Source organism: Artemia sp. Qi Xiang Cuo, chromosome 10, assembly GCF_049724085.1.
Source record: "Artemia sp. Qi Xiang Cuo chromosome 10, ASM4972408v1, whole genome shotgun sequence".
NCBI classification, from domain to species: domain Eukaryota; kingdom Metazoa; phylum Arthropoda; class Branchiopoda; order Anostraca; family Artemiidae; genus Artemia; species Artemia sp. Qi Xiang Cuo.
This window is the reverse complement of record NC_142803.1, coordinates 1,282,156-1,304,993: the sequence shown is the minus strand read 5'-3', so window position 1 is coordinate 1,304,993 and position 22,838 is coordinate 1,282,156. Positions and strand designations below refer to the sequence as shown.

Here is a 22,838-nt window from a genome sequence, read left to right as displayed (position 1 = left end):
TTTTTGTGGTCAACGGCCGGGTCCAGCACGGCGGTGCGACAGTCTTTTATAAATACATTCTCAATGTTACTTGTCTTCTAGTTGCAGACAATTTGAGCTTCTTCTATGTATAATGGCGTCACCACAGGTATGATACCACTAAATAGAAGTTCTTCCTTAAAGTTGTGACTTATTTAGATTGTTTTTGTGGCCAGGAATATTAATATGCCAGTTTTGAGAAAAAAATTATATAGCCAATGTTGATACTAGGCCCGGAACTTGGCACGCAGAGGGCTTGTATATATAGATTCTTGTTGTAAGTAACGAATTCCAAATAAATCACCTTTATTTGTTACCCTTTCTTTGGCAAAAATGAGGGGTTCACAGTGAACACAACTAGCGTTGAAGGGTCCAATGACTTGTCACTTTCATTTATGAATCATTTTGATTCTCGCTGTTGCTTTAATTCTAGCTGCACCGTATCATCTACCCTTATATCTCCTAACTCTCGCAGTGGCATATCTCTTTGCCGTATGTTTCTTTGTTTTTTGCTTTTGTTTTTGACTCGTTGTAATTGTCATTGACGCAAGTGTTATAACTGTATATTTCTTTGTTCCTTATTTTGTTTATTTTTACGTCATATATTTTTTTCAATACTTCTTACTTTAGCTCCTCCAATTGGTCTTGTCATATTTAATGGTCTGGTGTGTTCATTTATTCTTTATGAATTAAGAAACTGCTTTAAACAGTATTTGTAGATAGACTCATTACACTTGGTATTTTATTCTTAGCTACGCTTCTTTCGTATTGCTGCATGTCTCATAGGTACAAATACGATACGATAACTCCGGAAAAGGGATATGATGTTATTTATTCTCTTGAAATGTTCTCATAAATGTTACGTCACTCATGTGAATTTGCATGACAAAGTAATGTATACGTCAAACTTTGAGTCAAGTATGACTCAAAGTGGAATAATGAATATCGTTCTGGTTACGATGTAAGAGAAGATATAGATTCCCCTGTAAAGAGAGAACATGGTGAATTATTTATGAGAAGACTTCTAAATATCCAGAGCTGCTCACTGATATAAATAATATGTAATATATTGTGCGATATTGTTTCTTTAAAAATTTTCTTTTGCGCTAATTTGTTATGATTCATTTACTTTTAAGATTAGGACCATTAAAGGATTGTATGAAAATGTAAAGAAATAACAATGTTAAGGATTAATAAAAGAATAAAACCTTAATAAATGAAAAAAAATACGAAGTAAAAAAAGATGATAAAAGGTATGGTATTACAGAAGTTTACAAAAATGGCACAATAAATAAATTTTTTACTATTGTGTTGTTACTATGCACCAGATCTCCTCACATAAGATGTCTGTAAGCTATCTCTGCTCCAATAAAACGTGTTGAGGTACCTCCTATTCTCTAATGCAATACCGTGAGGACTCTGCTATGTCCCTATTCAGTGTCGTGAAAAATAAGCTCTTAGAAAAAACATGCCCCTTACATTTACTTCATATGGGAAAATTTGGGCTCTGGAAAACTTAGCGGAAGATACTCAATACTTTTTCAATATATATATATATATATATATATATATATATATATATATATATATATATATATATATATATATATATATATATATATATATATATATATATATATATATATATATATATATATATATATATATATATATATATATATGATATATGTATATATATACCTTTGTGCCGAGGGCTGTGGGGGGAATGTCATCCTGAAAGACCTAATTTCCGGAACTTTCAACTATGTTGAACAAAATGGGCATCTTAAATTTTTATTGGATGTGTATGGGGAAATGGTGGGTGTAGGAGGGGTGTTAGCTTTCCTCCAACCACTTTTGACTATTAAAAAGGGCACTAGCCCTTTCAATTTCTAATTGAATGAGCTTTTTTCGTAGTTTTTGTGACAACGCTCTCTATAAAAACCTTATATGCCCCAAGGGTATAACTTACAACCCTTGCCTTGACAGGCATGGGGGGCTTACCATCCTCAAAGACATAATATTCTAAACTTTCAACAACTTTGAAAAAATGGCTATTTCAAAATTTTAGTTGATGTGTTACGGGAAATGATTGGCGTGAGAGGTGGGTTAGTTGCTCTCCGATCAGTTTCGACTAGCCTATTAAAAAGGGGACTAGCCCTTTCAATTTCCAGTTGAATGAGCCCTTTTTGAAGTTTCTACGACAACAGCTTCTATAAAAAAAACTTATATACCACCAGGGCATAACTTACAATAATTACCTTAAAGGCCATTGGGGGGGGGGGGGGGGTTGTCATCCTCAAAGACCTAATTTCCAGAACATTCAACTACGTTGAACAAAATGGCTATCTCAAAATTTTGATTGGATGTGTTTAGGGAAAAGGTTGGCGTGAGAGGGGTTTAGTTGGCCTAAAAAGGGCCCTAGCCCTTTGAATTTCTAATCGAATGAGCCCTTTTTGAAGTTTCTACAAAAACACCTTCTATAAAAACCTTATATGCCCCCAGGACATAACTTACAACCCTTGCCTTGAGGGGTTTGGGGGGTTTGTCATCCTCAAAGACGAAATTTCCAAATTTACAAAGAACTTTCAACTACGTTGAAGAAAACGCCTCTCTCAGAATTTTAACATGAAGTGCATCGAGAAATGGTGGGCGTGAGAGGGGGGGGGGTAGTTGCTCTCCAATCACTTTCGAACATTAAAAAGGGCACTAGCCCTTTCAATTTTCAATCGAATGAACCCTTTTTGAAGTTTTTACGAAAACACCTTCTATAAAAACCTTATATGTTCCCAGGCCATAACTTACAACCCTTGCCCTGAGGGGTTTGGGGGGTTTGTCATCCTCAAAGACGAAATTTCCAAATTTGCAAAGAACTTTCAACAACGTTGAAGAAAATGCCTCTCTCAAAATTTTACCATGAAGTGTATGGGGAAATGGCGGGCATGAGAGTGGGGTTAGAGTAGTAACCAAGGTGCTATTTCTGAGCCTTATATACACCATTTCAAAGAGATTCAGAGCTCCCTCACATTCCGGGCCAACCAGATATGTTTCTAGGCCAACCGGACCGGTTTCTGGTAGGTACAATCTGGTTTGGTAGGTACAATCTGGTTAGGTGGGTATAATCTGGTTTGGTTCAAGTTTTTCTGACACAATTTACCGGATTTTTAATTCACGGTATACATGACCGGCGCGTCTTGTTTAGCTGCCAATATAATCAATTATTTTATTCCAGTTTTTCTAAACCAGTATTGTCTATAACTTAATTTACGTAGACAATGAACGATATTAATTAATGTTTTGAATAATAGGAGTGTAAATGATTCTAATTAGTGATTGGATTGTATGACGGTGGAGAAAAAAATGATTAAACTGATTAACAGTTAAGGTAACCCCGAAGAGGTTGTTAACTCAGGTAATTTGTTACTTGAACTAGCTTTACCTCTCCGATGTGGTCTGTATAACACACAATTAACTTTTTAAAAGTATTGTCAATTTAAAATAGGATCTAACGTTCCCTTCGCTCCCCCATTTCTGAGGGGCAGGGGAGGTTTCGAGAGGGGGAGGGGGAGTCAATTTTGAAGGCATAACAAGTACCATTCATTGCGATCGTAGCTCTATAGTTGGCTCGTTTTAAATACTTCAGCTTGTCTATTCATTTGTGTTAAATAAAAATCTTGAATCTGGAAAATAAAAAAATAATTATTTAAACAAAATGTACGATGCTGATAATTAAGGAATAGTAGACTACACTCAGAATTGTTTGCATGAGGGGCCTGTCTGTGTCTCTTTGAGCTGTTTGTGTCTCTTGAGGCTGTGTGTGTCTCTTTGGGCTGTTTGAGTCTTTTTGGTCTGTGTGTGTCTCTTTGGGCTGTTTGTGTCTCTTTGGGCTGTGTGTGTCTCTTTGGGCTGTGTGTCTTGTTGGACTGTTTGAGTCATTTTGATCTGTTTGTTTCTCTTTGGGCTGTTTGAGTCTTTTTTGGGCTGTGTTTGTCTCATTGGGCTTGTGTCTCTTTGGGCTGTTTGTGTTTCTTTGGGCTATGTGTGTCTCTTTGGGCTGTTTGAGTCATTTTGGTCTGTGTGTCTTTCTTTTGGCTGTTTGTGTCTCTTAGGGGTCGTGTGTGTCACTTTGGGCTATGTGTGTCTCTTTGGGGCGTTTGAATGTTTTTGTCTGTATATGTCTGTATGGGCGTTTTTTTTCTCTTTGGGCTGTGTGTATGTCTCTTTGGGCTTTGTGTGTCTTTTCGGGCTGTGTGTGTCTCTTTAGCCTGTGTGTGTGTGCCTCTTTGGGCTGTGTGTGTCTCTTTAGGCTGTGTGTCTCTTTGGGAAGTTTGAATCTTTTTGTTCTGTGTGTGTCTCTTTTGGCTTTTTATGTTGTTTTGGGCTTTGTGTGTCTCTGTTGGATGTGTGAGTCTCTTTGGGCCGCGTGCATCTCTTTGAGCTGTATGTGTCTCTTGGGATGTTTGAGTCATTTTTGTCTGTGTGTGTTTCTTTTGGCTGTTTGTGTCTCTTAGAGGCCAAGTGTGTCTCTTTGGGCAATGTGTGTCTCTTTGGGGTGTTTGAATTTTTTTGGTATGTATGTGTCTGTATGGGTGTTTTTGTCTCTTTGGGCTGTGTGTTTGTGTCTCTTTTGGCTTTGTTTGTCTCATAGGACTGTGTGTATGTCTCTTTAGCCTGTTTGTGTATCTTTGGGCTGTGTGTGTCTCTTTGGGCTGTGTGTCTCTTTGGTCAGTTTGAATCCTTATGGTCTGTGTGTGCCTCTTTTGGCTCTTTGTGTCATTTTGGGCTTTTTTGCTTTTTGTGTCGTTTTGGGCTTTGTGTGTATCTGTTGGATGTGTGCGTCTCGTTGGGCCGCGTGCGTCTCTTTGAGCTGTATGTGTCTCTTGGGATGTTTGAGTCATTTTGGTTTGTGTGTGTTTCTTTTGGGTGTTTGTGTCACTTAGAGGCCATGTGTGTCTCTTTGGGCAATGTGTGTCTCTTTGGGGTGTTTGAATCTTTTTGGTATGTATGTGTCTCTTTGGGCTGTGTGTGTGTGTCTCTTTGGGCTTTGTGTGTCTCTTCGGACTGTGTGTATGTCTCTTTAGCCTGTGTGTGTCTCTTTGGGCTGTGTGTGTCTCTTTAGGCTGTTCGTCTCTTTGGGCTGTTTGAATCTTTATGGTCTGTGTGTGACTGTTTTGGCGGTGTGTGTCGTTTTGGTCTTTGTGTATCTCTGTTGGATGTGTGAGTCTCTTTTGGCCATGTAATTCTCTTTGAACAGTATGTGTCTCTTTAGGTTGTGTGTGTCTCTTTGTCATGTGTGTGTCTCTTTAGGCTGTGTGTGTCTCGTTGGACTGTGTGTCTTTTTGGGGTGTCTCAGTCTTTTTGGTCGGTATGTGTCTCTTTGGGCTGTTTGAGTTTGTTAGTCTGTGTTTGTCTCTTTGGGTTGTGTTTTTCTTTGGGCTGTCTGTGTCTCTTTGAGCTGTTTGTGTCTCTTGAGGCTGTGTGTGTCTCTTTGGGCTGTGTGTCTCGTTGGACTGTTTGAGTCTTTTTGATCTGTTTCTGTCTCTTTGGGCTGTTTGAGTCTTTTTTGGGCTGTGTTTGTCTCTTTGGGCTGTTTGTGTCTCTGTGGGCTGTTTGTGTTTCTTTGGGCTCTGTGTGTCTCTTTGGGCTGTTTGAGTCATTTTGGTCTGTGTTTGTTTCTTTTGACTGTTTGTGTCTCTTAGGAGTCATGTGTGTCTCTTTGGGCTATGTGTGTCTCTGTGGGGTGTTTGAATCTTTTTGGTCTGTGTGTGTCTCTGTGGGCTTTGTGTGTCTCTTCGGGCTGTGTGTGTCTCTTTAGCCCGTGTGTGTCTCTTTGGGCTGTTTGTGTTTCTTTGGGCTATGTGTGTCTCTTTGGGGTGTTTGAGTCATTTTGCTCTTTGTGTGTTTCTTTCGGCTGTTTGTGTCTCTTAGGAGCCATGTGTGTCTCTTTGAGCTTTTTTGGGATGTCTGAGTCTTTTTGGTCTGTATGTGTCTCTTTGGGCTGTTTGAGTCTTTTAGGTCTGTGTTTGTCTCTTTGTGTTGTGTTTCTCTTTGTGCTGTCTGTGTCTCTTTGAGCAGTTTGTGTCTCTTGAGGCTGTGTGTGTCCCTTTGGGCTGCGTGTCTCTTTGAGCTGTTTGAGTCTTTTTGATCTGTTTGTGTGTCTCTTTGGGCTGTTTGAGTCTTTTTGGTCTGTGTTTGTCTCTTTGGGTTGTTTGTGTCTCTTTGGGATGTTTGTGTTTCTTTGGGCTTTGTGTGTCTCTTTGGGCTGTGTGTCAATACGTTTAAGCAATAAATATCTTCAAGCTTAACCCGTCTTTATTCTTTAGAATAGTTCTATTGTAAGCAAGTAACAAATTCTTTCATGAAGTAACCTTTTAGATACAAAATACATAAACTTCATTTAAGAAACTAAGAAAAAATTGTAAGTAAGCAAGTAACAAATTCTTCCTTGAAGTCACCTCTTGGATAAAAACTCTTAACTGTTTTAACGACTTAGATATACGATGTTGAAATTTAATTCAAGAAATTATGAAGAAATTCTCAGTAAGTAACAATTTCTTTCTTGAAGTCAACTCTTGGATACACAATACGGAAATTTCATTAAAGAAATTATGAAAATATTTGTAAGTAAGTAACAAACTCTTTATCGATTTCACCTCTTGGATATAAAGTACAGATACTTCATTCAAGAAATTATGAAAAAATCGCAAGTAAGTAACTTTTTTTTCTCTTTTTCACAAACAATTTTCACTTAGCTACACGATATAGAAATTTAATTCAAGAAATTATGGGAAAATTCTCAGTAAGTAACAATTTCTTTCTTGAAGTCAACTCTTGGATACACAATATGGAAATTTCATTCAAGAATTTCATGACTTAGATACACGATGTAGAAATTTAATTCAAGAAATTATGAAAAAGTTCTCAGTAAGTAACAATTTCTTTCTTGAAGTCAACTCTTGGATACACAATACGGAAATTTCATTAAAGAAATTATGAAAAAATTGTAAGTAGGTAGAGTCTTTTTGGTCTGTGTTTGTCTCTTTGGGCTGTTTGTGTCTCTTTGGGCTGTGTGTGTTTCTTTGGGCTTTTTGCGTCTCTTTTGGCTGTGTGTCAATACGTTTAAGCAATAAATATCTTTAAGCTTAACCCGTCTTTATTCTTTAGAATAGTTCTATTGTAAGCAAGTAAAAAACTCTTTCCTGAAGTCACCTCTTGGATACACAATGCAGAAACTTCATTTAAGAAACTATGAAAAAATTGTAAGTAAGCAAGTAACAAATTCTTTCTTGAAGTCACCTCTTGGATACAAACTCTTAATTGTTTTCACGACTTAGATATACGATGTAGAAATTTAATTCAAGAAATTATGAAGAAATTCTCAGTAAGTAACAATTTCTTTCTTGAAGTGAACTCTTGGATACACAATACGGAAATTTCATTCAAGAAATTATGAAAATATTTGTAAGTAACTAACAAACTCTTTTTTGATTTCACCTCTTGGATATAGAGTACAGATACTTCATTCAAGAAATTATGAACAAATCGCAAGTAAGTAACTTTTTTTTTCTCTTTATCACAAACAATTTTCACTTAGCTACACGATATAGAAATTTAATTCAAGAAATTATGAGAAAATTCTCAGTAAGTAGCAATTTCTTTCTTGAAGTCAACTCTTGGATACACGATATGGAAATTTCATTCAAGAACTTCATGACTTAGATACACGATGTAGAAATTTAATTCAAGAAATTATGAAAAATTCTCAGTAAGTAACAATTTCTTTCTCGAAGTCAACTCTTGGATACACAATACGGAAATTTCATTTAAGAAATTATGAAAAAATTGTAAGCAAGTAACAAACTCTTTCCTGAAGTCACCTCTTGGATACACAATGCAGAAACTTCATTTAAGAAACTATGAAAAAATTGTCAGTAAGTAACAAATTCTTTCTTGAAGTCACCTCTTGGATACACAATACAGAAATTTCATTAAAGAAATTATGAAAAAATTGTAAGTAAGTAGCAAATTCTTTCTTGAATTCACCTGCTGGATAAACGAAAATACATTTCGTTCAAGAAATTTTGACAAAATTATAAGTAAGTAACAAACTCTTAATTGCTTTCACGACTTAGATATACGACGTAGAAATTTAATTCAAGAAATTATGAAGAAATTCTCACTAAGTAACAATTTCTTTCTTGAAGTCATTCTTGGATACACAATGCGGAAATTTCATTCAAGAAATTATGAAAATATTTGTAAGTAAGTAACAAACTCTTTTTTTTTGATTTCACCTCTTGGATATACAGTACAGATACTTAATTCAAGAAATTATGAAAAAATAGCAAGTAAGTAACTTTTTTTTTTCTCTTTATCATTTCGTTAAAGAAATTATGACAAAATTCTAAGTAAGTAACAAACTCTTAATTGTTTTCACGACTTAGATATACGATGTAGAAATTTAATTCAAGAAATTATGAAGAAATTCTCAGTAAGTAACAATTTCTCTCTTGAAGTCAACTCTTGGATACACAATACGGAAATTTCATTCAAGAAATTATGAAAATATATATAAGTAAGTAACAAACTCTTTTTTGATTTCACCACTTGGATATACAGTACAGATACTTCATTCAAGAAATTATGAAAAAATTGCAAGTAAGTAACTTTTTTTTTCTCTTTATCACAAACAATTTTCACTTAGCTACACGATATAGAAATTTAATTCAAGAAATTATGAGAAAATTCTCAGTAAGTAACAATTTCTTTCTTGAAGTCAACTCTTGGATACACTATATGGAAATTTCATTCAAGAATTTCATGACTTAGATACACGATGTAGAAATTTAATTCAAGAAATTATGAAAAAATTCTCAGTAAGTTATAATTTCTTTCTTGAAGTCAACTCTTGGATACACAATACGAAAATTTAATTCAATAAATTATGAAAAATTATATGCAAGTAAGAAACTCTTTCCTGAAGTCACCTCTTGAATACACAAAGCAGAAACCTCATTTAAGAAACTATGAAAAAATTGTAAGTAAGTAACAAATTCTTTCTTGAAGTAACCTCTTGGATACACAATACAGAAATTTCATTAAAGAAATTATGAAAAATTTGTAAGTAAGTAGCAAATTCTTTCTTGAATTCACCTGCTGGATAAACGAAAAGACATTTCGTTCAAGAAATTATGACAAAATTCTAAGTAAGTAACAAACTCTTAATTGTTTTCACGACTTAGATATACGACGTAGAAATGTAATTCAAGAAATTATGAAGAAATTCTCAGTAAGTAACAATTTCTTTCTTGAAGTCAAATCTTGGATACACAATACGGAAATTTCATTCAAGAAATTATGAAAATATTTGTAAGTAAGTAACAAAATCTTTTTTTTGATTTCACCTCTTGGATATTAAATAATTTCTGAGACCACACTGGCTAATCATGATAAACAAAAAATCGCGAAGAAAGGAAACGAGGACAATTAACAGCCAGTGAAAAAATTGAAAAATTTTTTGCAAAGTTACGGATATTAGCCCATAGATTCAGACCCCACCGATAAGTTCACACGTTTAGTACGAAAGGAGCTAGGAATTTTGCAAACTGAAAGACTTATTACTCCACAAATGTATAAATTATTTTACCCTAAAGGTTGTTCAGCTCCTAAATTCTACGGGCTCCCAAAAATCCACAAAGATGGAGTCCCTCTACGCCCAATTGTGGCTTCTTATAGCTCTCCGACTGCCAGATTGGGGAAATGGTTGTCAACACTTTTTCGCCCCCTTATGCAAACACAAACTTCATACATAAGAAACTCAGTTCACCTTGTTGAAAAATTAAAAGACATTGAAATAAAAAGATACAATTTTGGCCAGTTTCGATGCCATTTCTATGTATACGTCTTGCGACATTAAAAAATTTGAACTAGCTCTTCAAAGGAAATTAGAAGATAATATTGATCAAATAGACTACAAAACACTGGATATAGAAACTATTATGCGTCTCGTCCGTCTTTGCAATAGTTCCTCCTCATATTTCCGATATAATGATCAATTTTTCACCCAAATTAGGGGTTTACCCATGGGTACAAGTCTTTCACCATTTTTGGCAACTTTTTATATGGAATTCATAGAAATCTCTACTCTGGAAAATTTTCCGATAAAACACCGTTTCTGGGGTAGGTTTGTCGATGATGTTATTTCTCTGTGGGAGCATGGAGGAGAGTCACTTAACTCCTTCTTAACTCATCTAAACACTTTGGACTCTAACCTTCAGTTCACTTTAGAACTAGAGCATAACCACAAACTTTCTTTCCTAGATGTTTTAATTTTCAATAAGTCTCCTGGCCTTGAATTTTCTATTTATAGAAAGCCTACGCATAACGATAGGTATTTGCATTTTTCCTCCAGCCACTCTCCCTGCATAAAAAGAGGAGTTGTTATTTCTTTGGTTGACCGAGTAATAAGAATATGCTCAGAGCCTCACATAGACTCAGAATTGAACTATATTAAGGACATTTTATTTTGCAAGGGCTACCCTATAAAATTACTTGAGACCATTATAGACAGAAGACGAAAAAAGGCAGAGGGGAGGGCATCAGGTCCACAAGCCCCAACAGATACCGTCCCATTGGTGGATGATAAGAAACTTTTCACTGTTCTACCCTACATTCCAAAATTTAGTGACAAATTGAAAAGAATCCTTAAAAAACATAAACTTAGCGTCGCCTTTAAAAATTCAAATATTACACAGAACTTTTTTAACAACGGCAAAGATAAAACCAGCCCCATTCTGGGTAGTGGTGTTTATAGATTTCCTTGTTCTTGTGGCTGTTTTTATGTTGGTAGAACCCAACAGCACTTGGGGGAGAGGTTATCTGAGCAAAAGTCTTCAATCGACAAGGCAATGAGGTTACGCCAAAGGCCTGAGGTTTTTGATTCCGCCTTGGCGCAACATGTGTACGAGAATCCACAACATTTCATTTTGTTTGACGAGGCCTCTATCGTTGCCCCCGTCAAAGGTCTCACGCAAGTTTTCAGGGAGGCAGTTGAAATAAAAAAGCACATTCACCAAAAGGTAGCTCTCAATATAGAAACTGGAGAAATTTTTCTAAGTCCCATTTATGACAAAATAATTAATTCTGATCGTTTTTACATACCTCCAAAAAGTTATATTGTGCAATCGAATAGAGTCTCCGATAACAATCAAACTGGAAAGCGATCAGCCTTTAAAAGTGCTTTACGCAAAATGAAATTCTTAAATGCCATTTAGACTTGTGTTTTTTATTCAGTTACCCTTTCACCGCTACTAGGAAAGGATCATTCAATTTTAGCTTGGTGTTTTAATTTTAAGGTTTGGTTTTATATTTTTATCAGTTTTATTCTGCACTGAGGACGGTCAAGCGGAGGTCTTGACCGAAATATTTGTATAATTTTTCAATTTTTTCACTGGCTGTTAATTGTCCTCGTTTCCTTTCTTCGCGATTTTTTGTTTACCTCTTGGATATACAATACAGATACTTCATTCAAGAAATTATGAAAAAATTGCAAGTAAGTGGCTTTTTTTTCTCTTTATCACAAACAATTTTCACTTAGCTACACGATGTAGAAATTTAATTCAAGAAATTATAAAAAAAATTCTCAGTAAGTAACAATTTCTGTCTTGAAGTCAACTATTGGACACACAATACGGAAATTTCATAGCTTTTTTTTCTTTTTCTCTTTATCAAAAACAATTTTCACTTAGCTACATGATGTGGAAATTTAATTCAAGAAATTATGAAAAAATTCTCAGTAAGTGACAATTTCTTCCTTGAAGTCTACTCTTGGATACACAATACGGAAATTTCATTCAAGAAATTATGAAAATATTTGTAAGTAAGTAACAAGCTCTTTATTGATTTCACCTCTTGAATATACAGTACAGATACTTCATTCAAGAAACGCAATTAAACACGTTTTGAAACTACATGCTATTTGCTTGCCTTTCCTTGGCACATTTCCAAATGAGCGGGGATTCCCCACCGGTTCCTACACATTGCAAAAAAGTGAGCAGTACGAAAACTCCACGTTTTCAACCAGACTGTTTTTTAGCTAAATCTTTGGAAACAGCCTCTATTTCTGACCGTTTAAGTTTTGATGTTAACAAGATTGGATGGTAACTATGCCGCCTCTCACGCCTCTTTTTTCCGAAATCGTACAGTCAAAATTTGACACGACACACAAACAGAGTCATAGTGAGAGAGATATCCAAAAAGTTGGGTTGATCTAGGTTCACATAGAGTGGCGCGCCACTCTAAGTGTATTGACTCAAAATCCACCGAGACACAAACAGCCAACAGACACAAAAATTGCACTAACAGTCAGACAGCGTTCACCGAGAATCCCAAAGACAAAGAAGACTCTAATTACTGATAATTTTTTCAAATCTTATTTCCTAAATTTTCTGCTTTGCGTATTAAAGAGGTGAATTCAAGGCTGACTTTGTTACTTACTTACTTACAGTATTTTCGTAGTTTCCGAAATGAAATTACTGCATTGTGTATCCAAGAGGTGACTTCAGGAAAGAGTTTGTTGCTTGATTACAATAGAACTATTCTAAAGAATAAAGACGGGTTAAGCTTGAAGATATTTATTGCTTAAACGTATTGACACATAGCCCAAAGAGACACACAAAGTCCAAAGAAACACACACAGCCCAAAGAGACACAAACAGCCCAAAGAGACAAACACAGAACTAAAAGACTCAAACAGCCCAAAGTGACACATAAACAGACCAAAAAGAGTCAAACAGACCACAGAGACACGCACCTAAAAGAGACACACACAGCCTCAAGAGACAGAAACAGCTCAAAAAGACACAGACCGCCCAAAGAGAACCACAACCCAAAGAGACACACACAGACCTAAAAGACTCAAACAGCCCAAAGAGACACAGACAGACCAAAAAGACTCAGACACCCCAAAAAAGCTCAAAGAGACACACATGGCTCCTAAGAGACACAAACAGCCGAAAGAAACACACAAAGAACAAAATGACGCAAACATCCCACCGATACACACATAGACCAAAGAAACACAAACAGCCCAAAGAGACACACACGGCCAAAAGAGACACACATAGACCGAAGAGACACACACATCACAAAGAGAAACAAACAGACCAAAAAGATTCAAACATCCCAAAGAGACACACATAGCCCAAAGAGACACACATGACTCCTAAGAGACACAGACAGTCAAAAGAAACAAACACAGACCAAAATGACTCAAACAGCCCAAAGATACACACATAACCCAAATAAACACAAACACCCCAAAGAGACACAAACATCCCAAAGAGACAAACACAGCCCAAAAAAGACTCAAACAGCCCAAAGAGACACAAACAGATCAAAAAGACTCAAACAGTCCAACGAGACACATATCCCAGAGATACACACAAAGCCCAAAGAAACACACACAGCCCAAAGAGACACAAACAGCCCAAAGAGACAAACACAGACCAAAAAGACTCAAACAGCCCAAAGAGACACATAAACAGACCAAAAAGACTCAAACAGCCCAAGGAGACACACAGCCCAAAGAGACACACACAGCCTCATCAGACACAAACAGCTCAAAGAGACACAGACAGCCCAAAGAGAAACACAACCCAAAGAGACAAACACAGACCTAAAAGACTCAAACAGCCCAAAGAGACACATACAGACCAAAAAGACTCAGACACCCCAAAAAGACACACAGTCCAACGAGACAAACACAGCCTAAAGAGACACACACATCAAAACTAGAAACCCACCGCACAAAGATACAAATACACCTCAAAGAGACTTACACGACACAAAGATACGCACACATCAAACAGAGAGACACAAAGCCCAAAAAGACACACACAGCCAAAAGAGGCACACACAGACCATAAAGATTCAAACTGCCCAAAGAGACACACAGCCCAAAGAGACACACACAGCCCAAAGAGACACACACAGTCTAAAGAGACATACACAAAGTCCTAAGAGACACACAAAGCCCAAAGAGACACACACACACAGCCCAAAGAGACACATACATACCAAAAAGATTCAAACACCCCAAAGAGACACACATTGCCCAAAGAGACACACATGGCCACAAACAGACACAAACACCCAAAAGAAACACACCCAGAACAAAATTACTCAAACATCCCAAGAGACACATAAAGCTCAAAGAGATGCACGCGGCCCAAAGAGACGCACACATCCAACAGAAACACACAAAGCCCAAAACGACACAAAAAGCCAAAAGAGACACACACAGACCAAAAAGATTCAAACTTCCCAAAGAGACACACAGCCTAAAGAGACACACACAGCCCAAAGAGACACACACACAGGCTAAAGAGACACACACAGCCCGAAGAGACACACAAAGCCCAAACAGACACACACACACCCCAAAGAGACAAAAAACGCCCATATAGACACAGAGAGATCAAAAGATTCAAATGACCCACAGAGACACATATAGCCCAAAGAGACACACAGGACCAGTAAGAGACACAAACAGCCAAAAGAAAGACACACAGACCAAAATGACTCAAACAGCCCAAAGAGACACACATAGCCCAAAGAAACACAAACAGCCCAAAGAGACACAAGCCCAAAGAGACAAACACATCCCAAAAAAGACTCAAACAGCCCAAAGAGACACAAACATATCAAAAAGACTCAAACAGTCCAACGAGACACACAGCCCAAAGAAAAACACACAGCCGAAAGAGATACAAACAGCCCAAAGAGACAAACACAGACCAAAAAGACTCAAACAGCCCAAAGAGACACACACAGCCTCAAGAGACACAAACATCTCAAAGAGACACAGACAGGCCCCTCATGCAAACAATTCTGATTGTAGTCTACTATTCCTTAATTAGCAGCATCGTACATTTTGTTTAAATACTTATTTTTTCATTTTCCAGATTCAAGATTTTTATTTAGCACAAATGAATAGACAAGCTGAAGTATTTAAAACGAGTCAACATAGAGCTCCGATCGCAATGAATGGTACTGGTTATACCTCCAAAATTGACTCCCCCTCCCCCTCACCTACCCTCCCCTGCCCCACCGACATGGGGGAACAAAGGGAACGTTAGATCCTATTTAAAATTGACAATACTTTTCAAACGTTACTTGTGTATTATACAGACCACATCGGAGAGGTAAAGCTAGGTCAAGTACCAAATTACCTGAGTTAACAACCCCTTCGGGGTTACCTTAACTGTTAATCAGTTTAATCATTTTTTTCTCCATCGTCATACAATCCAATCACTAATTAGAATCATTCACACTCCTATTATTCAAAACATTAATTAATATCGTTCATTGTCTACGTAAATTAAGTTATAGACAATACTGGTTTAGAAAAACTGGAATAAAATAATTGATTATACTGGCAGCTAAACAAGACGCGCCGGTCATGTATACCGTGAATTAGAAATCCGGTAAATTGTGTCAGAAAAACTTGAACCAAACCAGATTATACCCACCTAACCAGATTGTACCTACCAAACCAGATTATACCTACCAGAAACCGGTCCGGTTGGCCTAGAAACATATCTGGTTGGCCCGGAATGTGAGGGAGCTCTGAATCTCTTTGAAATGGCGTATACAAGGCTCAGAAATAGTACCTTGGTTACTACTGGTTAGTTGCTCTCCAATCACTTTGAACATTAAAAAGGGCACTAGCCCTTTCAATTTCCAATCAAATGAGCCCTTTTTGAAGTTTTTACGAAAATACTTTTTATAAGAACTATATATGCTCCCAGGGAATAACTTACAGCCCTTGCGCTTAAGGGTTTGGAGGGGTGGGATTTTTCAACCTCAAAAATATAATTTCCAGAAATTTTAACTACGTTGAAGAAAATTACTATCTAAAAATTTTAACTGGATGTATTTGTGGCTAGGGTGGGCGTGAGAGGGGGGTTAGTTTCTCTCCAATCACTATCGACTATTAAAAAGGGCACTAGCCCTCTCAATTTCGAACCAAATGAGCTTTTTTAACGTTTCTACGACAATGCTTTCTATAAAACCTTATATGCCACCAGGGCATAACTTACAACCCTTTTCCTGAGGGCTCTGAGGGGGTTATCATCCTCAAAGACCTAATTTCAAGAACTTTTAACTACGTTGAACAAGAACTTTTAACTACGTCGATATCTCAAAATTTTGATATCATTTGTTTGGGGAAATTGCGTGAGAGGGGGTTTGGTTGCCCTCCAACTACTTTCAACTACTAAAAAGGGCACTAGTCTGTTCAATTTCCAGTCGAGTGAGCCTTTTTTGAAGTTTCTACGACAGCACTTTCTATAAAAACCTTATATGCCCCCAGGGCATAATTTACAACCCTTGCCCTGAGAACTGTAGGGTGAAATTCATCCTCAAAGACATAATTTCCAGACGTTTCAACTACGTTTAGCAAAATGTCTAACTTAAAATTTAGATTGGATGTGTTTGTGGAAATGGTGGTCGTGAGAGGAGGATTAGTTGCCCTCCAATCACTTTCGACTATTAAAAAGGGCACTAGTCCTTTGAATTTTAATCGAATGAGCCTTTTTTGAAGTTTCTACGACAATATTTTCTATAAGGACCTTATATGTCCCCAGGGCATAACTTAAAACCCCTGCCCTGAGGGCTGTTGGGGGAGGGTCCTCCTTAAAAATATAATTACCAGATCTTTCAACTAGGTTGAAAAAAATGTGTATCTCAAAATTTTTATTGGATGTGTTTGGGGAAATGTTGGAAGTGAGAGGGGGGTTAGTGGCCCTCCAATCACTTTCGATCATTAAAATGGGCACTAGCCCTTTGAATTTACAATCGAATGAGCCCTTTTTGAAGTTTATACGACAACATTTTCTATAAAAACTTTATATGTCCTCAGGGCATGACTTACAACCCTTGCCATGAGGGCTGTGGGGGGAGTGTCCTCCTCCAAAATATAATTACCAGATCTTTCAACTACGTTGAAAAAAATGTGTATCTCAAAATTTTTATTGGATGTGGTCGGGGAAGTGCTGGGCGTGAGAGGGGGGCTAGTGGCTTTCCAATCACTTTCGACTACTAAAAATGCCACTAGCTATTTGAATTTCCAATCGAATGAGTCTTTTTCGAAGTTTCTACGACAACTCATTCGATACGAAATGCCCTCGTCTAAAGGAAAAAAATAAGTAATACATTGTGCTAACATCGTCCTTTACTTAGGCAGCGCTATTGCGCTGCCAATGATAAGGTCTATGAAGTTAAGTTTGACTAGGTTTTAGATATCCTCTTGTTACAGGAGTCAAGGAACTTAAAAAAAAAAAAAAAATTACCTGACCAGTAAAAGAAAAACGAACTGAACCTAGGGTCCAAAGGTGAAAAAGAATAAGATTGCGTTTCAAAAGTACCTGAAAGAAAGTGATGGGAATAGCCCCTCTGTACGTATGGAAATGCTATGGAAAGGCAGGACTTAGTCTGCGGTCCATAGGTCATGTTGGTGGGTTTCTGTAGATCTCTAAAGGTCAAAGAAGGACATGAATTGTTCGATCATAACAAAATAAATGTTTTTTATCATTAATGTGTTACAATAGTGTAGGAATCCAAGTTTAATAAATATTAAAAAAAAAAGAATAAGATTTGTGTTTCAAAAGTACCTGGAGTGAAGTGATGGGAAAGGCCAATCTATGGGTATGAAGATGCTAAGGAAAATTAGGACTTATTCTTTCATCCCAAAAGGCATGATGGAGGGCCCATGTAGGTCTGGAAAGGCCAGAGAAGGTCGTGAATTGTTCTGTAATAGTTGAATAAAGATTTTCTATCAGTATGGTGTTAAAGGAGTGTAGGAATTTGTAAGAAAAAAAGTTTCCTGACTAGCACAAAAAACGAATAGGATTTGCGGGCCAAAGGTGTCTGAAATAGAGGGCCCTTTATGAGTATAGAAATGTTAAGAGGGCAATAGGGAGGCCCCATAAAGGTATGGAAATGTTAAATAAAGACAGGACTTGTTCTGTGGTCCAAAAGTCATGTTGAGGGGCTCCTGTTGGTCTGTAAAGGTCAAATAGGGACATGAATTGTTCGATAATAATGAAATAAAGAATTTTTAGCATTATGATGTTAAAGGCGTGCAAGAATTTGTAAAAAAAAAAGAAAAAAAAAGGTTTTATAACTAGTAAGAGAAAAAATAAATAGGATTTACGGTCCTAAAGTGCCTGAAATAGAGTGATGGGGGAAGCCCCCTTTAGGTATGGAAATGCTAAAGAAGGACAAGACTTGTTCTGCGGTCCAAAAGTAATTTTGGAGGGCCCTTGTAGGTCTGAAAAGGCTGAAGAGGCACGAAAATTCACAAAACAAAGAGGTACCTAGAAAATTGTATTTAAGTATCATTTTAATTGCTTAAAAGTTCAGAGATCATGCGTATATGCATGGGGTCTATGTTCGCAAAACAAAGGTTAAATGTCTCTCACATTTATGGATTAAAAGGTCAAAAATCATATTTTTGTGCATGGGGTCTAAATTTGCAAAATAAGGGGTAAATATTTCTCATATTAGTGGGTTAAAAGGTAAAAATGGAGGAAGATTCTGTTTGTAGTCTAGATGATTTTTCGTATAAAATAATACTCTGAAAAAACACCACGAGAACCCTGATTTCTTCCTATACAGTGCCGTGAGGTGCCCATAGAAATGTTCCGTGTGGAATACAAGATAGGAATTCACCGTGTGGAGCTCACAGGAGATTTACCGTCAGAAGTGACCAAGGCTTTTGAGTAACGTCCATTTGTTATCTTTTTTTCTAATATGCCCCTCCCCTCAAAAGAAGGACTTTGAATTGACTATGGAAACCCCATTTCTGCTATAATTATTACTTTGTTTTACTTCCTAAATACTAGTCAGAAATAAATATATGATTCGGATCTACCCTCATAATAATAACATAGGTAACCCCTGAAAATTAAAGGCATCAAGTTTACTAGATAAACATGTCCAAAACTCAAATAACTTTATCGTTTTTCTCATTTGTAGGTAAATGAAGGTTATGAATCGATGCTTAGAAGTTTGACCGTTCGTTGCGCTACGACTTGTTACCGTTCAAATAATTAAGACTTCTGATTTAAATATAAACCATCATGGGTTGAAGTACTTTCCCATTTAACTTTTAATCTGGACTTATTATATTTGTGTGAAGAAAATATCGTCCGTATTCATTAAGAAATAAATTAGAACTTCTTATTTATTTAGAGACAGTAGCGAGCACAATACAATGACAAACAAAGTTGAAGCTGGAACAGATGCAGCTGACCGAACATAAACTTTTCTTGAAGCCACAGGCTGAATTGGTCGAAAATTTTTGATTAACGGTGTGCTGTCAAATTTTTGAAGCTCGTGAAATTTTGAAAGCTGTAAAAATAAAAAATAAAATATGAAAGGTATGGCGAAGAGCTTGAAAACTATTAATTATATCAAACTTTTGGTACATGAAAGATTTTAAAACAGTAAAATAAAACATGACAATATTAGGGCTATTATTGTGAGCTTCTGCTATATCGGTTAAATTTGGCAAAATCTAAGTATCAGATTGATCAAATTCTATATCAACATCCCTTTCTCAAATACATGGGATAAAATTGACAAAATCTAAGTGTCAGAGTGAATAAATCTTTTTTATCAACATCTTACACTTATACGAATCGGATACATCAGATAACAGTCATAAAATCCAAGTTCTATTCATTTTGACTTCATGCGTCGTTACGTTGAATTTAGGTTAGACCGGTTATAGATGGAAGCACACCCGCTCAGACTACATCATTTGTCGAGTATATCGGTTAAAATTGGCAAAATATAAGTATCAGATTGATTAAATTCTATAGCAACATCCCTTTCTCGAATACATGGGATAAAATTGACAAAATCTAAGTGTCAGAGTGAAAAAAAAAAATTTATATCAACATGAATTAAATTTCTGTATTATGCATCCAAACGGGGAATTCAAGAAATAGTTTGTTACTTACTTAGAATTTTGACATAATTTCCTAAATGAAATGTCTATATTGTGTATCCAGGAGGGGAATTCAAGAAAGAATTCGTTAATTACTTACAATTTTTTCATAATTTCTTGAATGAACTTTCTGCATTGTGTATCCAAGAGGTGACTTCAAGAAAGAGTTTGTTACTTACTTACAATTTTTCAATAATTTCTTGAATGAAATTTCCGTATTGTATATCCAAGAGGTGAAAACAATAAAGAGTTTGCTACTTACTTGCGATTTTTTTCATAATTTCTTGAATGAAATGTCTGTAATGTGTGTTCAAGAGATGACTTTAAGAAAGAGTTTTTTTATAATTACTTGAATGAAATGTCTTTTTTTTTGTTTATCCAGGAGGCGAATTCAAGAAAGAATATGTTACTTGCTTAAAATTTTTTCATAATTTCTTAAATGAAGTTTCGATAAAGAATGTTAATAAGGAATTCGTTCAATTTGTTACTTAAATTAAGCATACTCTAGAAATAATGAACACATAACAACGTAATACATAATGCATTTTTAATGAAATAATATCTTGTAGAGTATTAATAAAAACCTATATTATGATACATTATTAATATCAATGATTAACTTTGGACATTTTGAATCTGTTCCATGAAATAGTTCACCATGTTCTCTCTTGATATTGTAGCTATTGTCTTCTCTTAGCTCGTAATCAGTAGAAAAATCATAATACCATTTTGATTCATACATAATTTTCACTGGTGTATCACCAACAGGTTAAATATGCGTTTCGTCTTTGGTATTATTTGGTTCATTGACTGTTTGATCAATGCTAGTAATGTTTGCTTGCCCTTTGTTTTTCATCGGTTCATCATTATATTCCTTAATGATATTTTTTACCAACGCCCTTTTTATTTTTCCGGCAATTTCACTGTCTATTACAACATGATTTTTACACAGGTAACAGTTTCGACATGTAGAGAAGATATGGTTTATGATATTAGTAGAAGAGTAGGCCTTTCTTTTCCTCTTTGCTTTCATTTGAATGCTAATACCCGAAAGCTGACGATAGGATGTATCAGTAGGTAATGCGTTACCTGCAACAGTAGCAAGGAGTTGTCATCTATCATCAACGATTATTTTTATGTTGGCATTCTCTTTGAGTGCAATCATCTCTGGAGATCTCAATCTCACATATCCACCAACATAAGAGTTGAATTTCTTTTGTACTCCAAAGAAATTTAATTCCTTACTGTCATGACAATGCACGCATACGTTTCCGATAGTGCTACCACTTGTACTTATTTCATAGTTTAAATACTTCTCCTTGTCAGCATTCAATGCTACAATAACATTATCATGAGAACAAACTTTCTTAAAATGCTTTATCTTCACTTTTTTGAGATGTTAGTTATGTGTATATCGTTCCACTGCGTAAAAAATACTGATTTAATACATGCAATAAACTAGCTAGTGTCGATAACTGGACATAGAGTACCAGTGGGAAAGCCGCATCGTGTCTCTGAACAAGCATAGAGTACGATTGTTAGAGCCGTAAGCATATTTCATGTCATTTTAAGATACGTAAAAATCTAAGTGTCAGAGTGAATTGAATTTAGGTTAGATAGATTATAGACGGCAGCACACCCTCTCAGACACACAGTCATAGTGAGAGAGACATGCAAAAAGTTGGGTTAATCTAGGTTCGTGAATTGAATTTAGGTTGGATAGATTAAGATGGCAGCACACCCGCTCAGACACACAGTCATAGGGAGAGAGACATACAAAAAGTTGGGTTAATCTAGATTCACTTAGAGCGGCGCACCACTCTAAGTGGTGTGCCAAATACAGATATTTCATGCAAGAAATTATGAAAAAATCGCAAGCAAGTAGCAAACTCTTTATTGTTTTCACCTCTTGGATATACAATACGGAAATTTCATTCAATAAATTATGGAAAAATTGTAAGTAAGTAACAAACTCTCTCTTGAAGTCACCTCTTGGATACACAATGCAGAAACACATTTTAGATACACATTTTATTAGGGAAATTATGTCAAAATTCTAAGTAAGTCACAAACTATTTCTTGAATTCCCCGTTTGGATGCATAATACAGAAATTTAATTCATATTGATATAAAAAAAAATTATTCACTCTGACACTTAGATTTTGTCAATTTTATCCCATGTATTCGAGAAAGGGATGTTGTTATAGAATTTAATCAATCTGATAATTATATTTTGTCAATTTAACCGATATACCCGACAAATAATGTAGTCTGAGCGGGTGTGCTTCCATCTATAACCGGTCTAAGCTAAATTCAACGTAACGACGCATGAAGTCAAAATGAATAGAACTTGGATTTTATGACTATTATCTGATGTATCCGATTCGTATAAGTGTAAGATGTTGATAAAAAAGATTTATTCACTCTGACACTTAGATTTTGTCAATTTTATCCCAGATATTTGAAAAAGGGATGTTGATATAGAATTTAATCAATCTGATACTTAGATTTTGTCACCTTTAACCGATATGCCCGACAAATGATGTAGTCTGAGTGGGTGTTTGCTTGTCTCAGTGCCTGTCTTTGTCGGTTTGTATGTCTGAATCTATATATTTTCATGAAACTATTGCAGTTTCTATAAAAAGGGATGGATTTTTACCCATCATCAAAATCAAATTTAATTTTCTTTGAATACTTTTCATTTAAACTTAAAACACGCTGACAGATACTTACCGTGAAACTATTGCAGTTTCTATAAACATGACTGAATTTTTGTCCAACATCAAAATCAAAATAAATTTCCATT

At 35.9% G+C, this 22,838-nt stretch overlaps 1 protein-coding gene across 1 annotated transcript in view; it reads right to left on the bottom strand.

Moving 5' to 3' along the window:
• Window positions 1-19,252: 19,252 nt before the first annotated feature.
• LOC148947344 (putative carbonic anhydrase 5) overlaps window positions 19,253-22,838 on the bottom strand; it is a 69,967-nt gene continuing 66,381 nt past the window's right edge. The window contains exon 4 of the mRNA XM_089095799.1: window positions 19,253-19,431. Within this exon, the coding sequence (XP_088951925.1) occupies window positions 19,261-19,431 (171 nt within the window). The 3' untranslated portion in view covers window positions 19,253-19,260. The remainder of the gene's footprint in view (window positions 19,432-22,838) is intronic.